The sequence below is a fragment of the Octopus bimaculoides genome, chromosome 4 (assembly GCF_001194135.2).
Source record: "Octopus bimaculoides isolate UCB-OBI-ISO-001 chromosome 4, ASM119413v2, whole genome shotgun sequence".
Lineage (NCBI taxonomy): Eukaryota > Metazoa > Mollusca > Cephalopoda > Octopoda > Octopodidae > Octopus > Octopus bimaculoides.
Window position 1 is genome coordinate 52,094,958 of NC_068984.1, and position 6,998 is coordinate 52,101,955.

The window sequence follows — 6,998 nt, forward strand, 5'->3', positions numbered from 1 at the left end:
ATATATATATATATATATGTATGTATGTATGTATGTATGTATGTATGTATGTGTGTGCATATGTTTGTGCATTTGTTTGTCCCCCAAGCATCGCCTGACAACCGATGTTGGTGTGTGTTGCGTCCCCCGTAACTTAGCGGTTCGGCAAAAGAGACCGATAGAATAAGTACTAGGCTTACAAAGAATAAGCTCTGAGGTCGATTTACTCGATTATAAAGGCGGTGCTTCAGCATGGCCGCAGTCAAATGACTGAAACAAGTAAAAGAATAAAGAATAAAAGAATATAATCTCTACCATGCTAACATCCTGTAGACACTATTTGACGACGAAGTCTCATCGGCGGTACTCCAGTGTCACTAGATTAAATATGGGATGACGGTTACTGGTACTTTTGTAAAGAAATGGTTGCACAAATTTAATCATATGCATACATCTTTATCTTGTAGGTCACATTTCCATTTGGTATTTGTAAAGCAAATTTGAGAAATTGAAATGTGAAAAGACATTAAACTTCGGCCCGCGTTAGGTGTGATACGTATGTTGCTTCAACTTCTCCGTTTCCACTTGTCATTCATGAATTTTTATTTATTCTCTGTTCATGACGTTCCCTTGTTTTAAATGTTATTATTATCTTTTTTTCTAAATTGAACAGACGATAAGTCTGGTAAAAGAAATCCAGACGAAATATACAACAGTATTTATTTTCCTGCATCTTGGCTTTGAGATCGCGTCTCCCATAGTTTTCCTTTTTTTTTTTTTTCTTTTTTGCATTTCACATTGCGGAATCGTTAGGCAAGTGATTCACAATAAATTGTTAGAATCGTTAGTACGTTGGACAAATTGCTTGCAATAATTAGTTACGACTCTTTACATTTTGAATTTGCACCCCACCCCACTTAGTTGAACTTAACCTTCCAGGAGTCGATAAAATAAAGTACCAATGAAGTTGTGAAGATCGATTTCCTACAAATATACAAGATATGAATGTATTTACAGTATAAGATTTAAAAGACTCTGCTTTGCCCTCGTTTCCATAACAAACAAAATCGGCTTCTAAATAAGAAAGCAATCCTTTTAATATCAAGATTGAATTTAAATCTCCAGGGATAGTTATATTTAATCTTCATCGATTCAAATCCTCATAGAGCCCCGATAAGATCTCGATGGGATACTCTTCGTTATGTAGTACTTTGCTATGGCTTACTCGGGAGAGAAAAGGCGGTGTCCATGACTCTTTTCAGAACTCCTGACACTAATAGAAAAAATGAAGTTATACTTAGACAGGGAATCTAGCCCGAAATGTTTGAAACAGAGTGGGCTTTACTTATGAACCAAGTGATGTTAAACCGGGCGACGAATTAAGTCCACCACACACAAACAACCCCTATGATAGGCTTCCATACAGTTTCTGTCGTTCAAACTTTATTCACACAGCTCTGGTTGACTCTAGTCTACGGTAGAAGACACTCAATATTCTGTGCATTGAACTGGCGCCTAAAGCCACATAGTTGCGAAATGAACTTCACGTCCATATTAAGTTTTATAACTGAAATAGTTCCTAAAAAAACTTACATAGTCGAAATTATTTTTGCTCCATGTCAGACATAGAGTATCACAAGTATTAGGTTACATAATAAACATGCTATTTACACAGAGAGCGATATTGGGTAAACAGTAATTTAGTTTAATTGCTGATTTCAAACACGGACATATTCGGTGAGTTGAGAGGTGACGTTTAGACGATGTAACCGACCTTCGTAGTTGACTGCTACTTGCTTTCTCGACTTTGGAAAATTGAAAAGAATGTCGACCTGGCTAGAGTTTACACTCAGGACGTAAAAACCTGCTTGAATATTGCAGGTATTTTGTCCAGTGTTCCACTACGTTTGCTGTTGATTGCTTTCGGCATAGAACAGGAGTGTTTGTGTATGTTTATGGGTGTGTTTGAATGTGTGTGTGTGTGTGTGTGTGTGTGTGTGTGTGTGTGTGTGTGTGTGTGTGCGTGTGTGTGTGTGTTTGTGTGTGTGTGTGTGTGTGAGTGTGGTGAAAGGTGAGCATACTGTATGCGTGCGTGTGTTTGAGTGTGTGTGTAATCTACATTAATTGTATAAATGAACTGTAAACAACAACTACTATATTGTCACCTGCGAGTTACTACAGTTCTTTTTTTCTGTTCGTTAATTCACTGTGTATTCTTTCCTTACCGTCTGTTTCAGTGTGTGGGCCACGCATTTTTTTCTCAGTCGATGTCGATGGTCTGAATGTGATAGGATATGGGTTGAGAACAACAGAGTCCCAATACTGGTCTCCTTTCAACACCGCTTCACTCATTAATCCTTCACTTTCTCCCCCGCCTTCTTTATCGTCGGTTTCTGCTGCAATGAAATCAAAGAAAACAGCGAGGAGATTATGTCAAAGAAAAATAAACAATTTAAGCAAAATAGAATACACACGTTTCCTGGGAAATGTTACTGATTTTCAAGAAACTGCCCTGTAGTTTTTGTGAGGTATATTACTGCTCAAAGGTTAGATCCTCTCACAATTGCCATATTTCTTTTATCAATTTTAGTCTAGTGGCCATTGTTGAAGGACAAGAAGAAAGCTCTTGATAAACCGAGTCTTGGCTCTGGTTTTAATCCGATTTCTATTTCATCCAGGAAGCCACTAATGATCTTAAGAAAAGTATGATGAAACCAATATTACTACGTGAAAAGTACTTTTGATTTCTTGCGTGGGTACAACGTTTGTTTTTGTAAGGAAGGGTTTTGACAATGGGATCTAATCCAATATGTTACTGGTATTTAGGAGGAGTCAAAATATAACTGCAACAAAGCGGGATTTGAATTTGGACTTGAGAGGAAGAAACTAAATATTAGAAAGCGCTCTCTATAGTCAGCCATTGGTCACCGCAACCTTATTTCAGGTAATATTCAAACAATCACTTCGAATATTGAACACAATCTAAGATTGGAATATTATTGTTAAACTTTGAAATGCATGTTTTGCACTAAATTTAACTCCAAATCTGTACACGTTCTCCCCTTCTCTCATAGTCAAATTATTTATATGTATGGATAATCCTTTTATGTCTTCTTGAACTGTTACGATACAACGTCTTCACTTTTTTCTTTTACTCTGATTCTTGTAATTTGTTACAACATTAAATTTTAGTAAGCTGAATCTATCCCAGTGTACACTGTTATTTATTTTTATTGACAACAAAAGAATGAAAATCAGTGTGAAAACCTGGTGAGATTTTGAATCATAAAGTCAAGATTAAAGTTTATACAGCATTTAATCTCCCGCTCTACGGGATGTTATCAATTCATTCCAATCGTAATAACACTTCTTTTCATAACACGTTAAAAGTATTTCTATTACCAAGAAACTGAAAGGTTGTATTTCTCTTAAACTGCAATGTCATTCTAACATCCGTTCTTAGCATCCTCATTCTGGTTACTTTCTGAAAATGTCATAAAAGATTATTGTGTAATTATGTAGAATGGCTGAAACGAAGTAATTAAATATTTTTCTCAAATTTCCCATTAATCAAAACAGAATGACTAGTGTCTATATTGTTACGAACAAATTCTGTTAACTATTTAACAATTACTTGATACATCTTTAAATATTTGGAACGCTTGACGTATTTGAAAAACGTTCAACGTTTTAAACATTAGCATTAACAGATCTTAGTCTCTCGATTATGATTTTCATTTGCACTAAGTTAGTTTGCCAATTATTCGATATACACACAATTCCGCTAACACCGTTAGGGGTCAAGAACACATGTTACTTTTAAAATGCTATAAATTGATTTAAGATGGCGGCATGCCGGGCGAAATGCTTAGCGGTATTTCGTCTGTCTTTACGTTCTGAGTTCAAATACCACCGAGGTTGACTTTGTTTTTCATCCTTTCGGGGTCGACATTTTAAGTGCCAGTTGCGTACTGGGGTCGATTTAATCGACTGGCCCCCTTCCCCAAAATTTCAGGCCTTGTGCCTAGAGTAGAAAAGTATAAATTAATTTAAGAATGTCGGCTACCCTATAACCCCGTCTCCATCAGAACGAACGAGATATTTTCACACGTCTATGACAGAGCACATACAATCACATTCAAGTGGCTTAAAAAACTCCACCGACTTAAAATGCACATCGTCATTCCGAACAGTTTAGAAACTTTGCTCCATCGTCGAGTAATATTCTCTGTCTATCTTATCGTTACTAGAATGGTCTCTGGTATATTTAATTTGCTGACAGTACACTATTTACACTAAATATACCAATCTCCTTTCCACATCTCCTTTTCACATTTGTGACTTGTTATAACCTTCTTTACCTAAAACTCAACGACTACATTCAGCTAAGGTATTATATAGTCATTAAAATTTATGATCACAAGTTCTATCAACAGTCACTTATTTATCCAGCGCTTGACTTAATATACAGCCGAACCTGAAAGACAAAAGTGATGGAAACTTTTTCCTCTTTCACAAACAAACGATCAGACAAGTCAACTTGTTAAGAGTACACATCTCTGTTAGGTCAATTCCCAAGAGGAGATGGAATATCCAACAAAGTTTACAGTCTTGTTTATCTACAATTTGTGATGTAAATAACTTTTGCCATCTGATTTTGAAGAAACGCTTAATTGTATTGCTTATGACAGCATTATCTCATTTCAGTTATCGAATCGCGATTAAAATCGATATTTCTAATATGAAATACATCCAGATTTACTGGTAAAAATTTAGTAATTTGCAATTGTGGAAAATAAGTTAATAAAAATAATTTCCCAACTATTCGTAAAATCACCTGAAATTTAATGGTACTGTGTATTCAGATTACGGTATTGATAACAACTGATCACAAAATAAGTGAATCTACATCCGGAGATTACTACAGAAACCGTGAATTGTTTGCTGAGAATGTGATAAGATTAAATGTGAATAAATAAAATCTTCCATAGATTTCGAAAACTATCTTTTGCATATTCTATTTTTTCTGTTTTTTAATCAGAATCTCAGAATAAATCTTTCATGAAAATAGTTACGTTAAGGATTTACGTCCATTATGTGGATAATGTTTACATTAAGCATGTTTCAGATATACCGATGAAGTTTTGATAAGATTTCAAGCTAAAGAAGTTTGTAAAGATAATATTACAAAAATCGATTGTTTTAAATCAATAACTCAATATCAAAACGTGTTCTGTTTAAAGTTGTCTTAGAAAGTTTATACAAAAATCCATCCATTCATCCATCTATTCATCCATCCAGCCATCCATCCATACAAACATACGTACATACATACGCACGTAGACAGACAGACAGACAGACAGACAGACAGATAGATAGATAGATAGATACATACATACATACATACATACATACATACATACATACATAAGATATACGGTCGCCAAGGAGAAGTGTTTAGCCATCCGTTGAGCTTCGAGTGGGAGGGTGTCTAACCAGATATGTTTTCTCTTTGCAGGTACATAAATTTAATTGTGCTTTTAAATTGATTATAACTTTGATTATAACAATGAAAATCACTGGTGAAAAATATACCATTAAACATATACGTGGTGCTGCAATTTTATTTCTATGTGACTTAAACAAAGAGGAGAAATATACCTTAATATATCTTGAACTAAATGAACTAAAGTTATATTGCCTAGGTTTCTGAGCGCATATCTACTACATAGCTCCTGACAAATAGTTAAATGTGTCAGCTTATTATATTACAGCTAATAGAACACGCTGAAGGCACTTTTCATTACCTTTCTATTACATCTATTATTTCGTCGTGGTATATGAAGTGACCGTTTCGCTTATTTATCTATATTTCATTGATTTACACACCAATGAATTATGATGACAGCAACTACTATATAGTGTGTGGCTAGAAGAACAACCTCTAGTTCAGCAGCGGCTGATGAGATGAATAGTTAGCAAGACATCTAAATGCTCCCTCGTAGTAAGAATTCATATTTACAACGATATCTCGCAGTAAATTTTCACATTTTCTTTTCATGGTATAATTGAGTTCCTTCATCTTGTTTAATTTTCATAAATTCATAGCACCGACTCTTTGTTGAGTTACTGCCCACTCTCATTGTACAAATACGTCGTCTAGACATACATAAAATTGTAGAACCTTGGTTCATATATAACAATGGTTCACAACTTTTTGTACCTCACAGAAAAGCGTTTTACAAATATCCCCTTTGCATATCCTTAAAAAAAGTGGGTTATTCTATTCAAATAGAAACTAAATTTATCCTATGCTAAATTTATCTTATGCTGTGCCATCCAGCGTGCGCACCTCTTAGATATTTATATGGATTAGTGTCCCTCCCCCATGCTAAATTTATATTAGTGTCCCTCCCCCATGCTAAATTTATATTAGTGTCCCTCCTCCATGATAAATTTATATGGAAGCGACCAAAGAAGGTGAGAACTAATAAAATGAAATTATATTGTACTTTGATGTGTCATCAAGTCTTCTGCTCATTGACAACACAATGTCCGACTCATATTCTAATTCTGGCAAATAGTTTTTTGTGAAAATATGTTTAAAATATAAATATTGTCCTTAGTTTGAAGAAAAATCGCAACACCTCCAACAGTCGATGCTACCACTACCTCCAGCTCTACCTTTGATATCTGCTGCTTTCTTGTGAGCTATCAATCAACGTCCCTAAGGAGACACAACTGCTTGGGTTTAGGATCACTGATATTGAGTTATACTACTGTTGGTGATCTAGATACGTTCCTACAAAGTACAGAGCTAAACGAATCAGCGTTATATGGGCCAATATAATATAGCACAAATGAAGCTACCAGTATGATATAAGGTTTTTAACAATGATACGAAGGTAAATCGATATGACAGGCACTGCCAAACGTCTCGATCATCCAGAGAGAGAGAGACAGAAAGAGAAGAGAGGGAGGGAGAGGGAGAGAGAGAGAGAGAGAGAGAGAGAGAGAGA

At 35.2% G+C, this 6,998-nt stretch overlaps 1 protein-coding gene across 4 annotated transcripts in view; it reads right to left on the bottom strand.

Annotated features, from left to right (window-relative positions):
• Positions 1-6,998, bottom strand: part of LOC128247580 (uncharacterized) — a 57,918-nt gene that overhangs the window by 10,728 nt on the left and 40,192 nt on the right. For 2 of the 4 annotated variants that reach the window (XM_052967056.1, XM_052967054.1), the window contains exon 2: positions 2,205-2,375. In XM_052967056.1, coding sequence (XP_052823016.1) covers positions 2,205-2,375 — 171 coding nt within the window. Of the gene's footprint in view, positions 1-2,144; positions 2,376-6,998 lie in introns of all 4 variants that reach the window. The other 2 variants (XR_008263913.1, XM_052967055.1) reach the window with 2 other exon arrangements.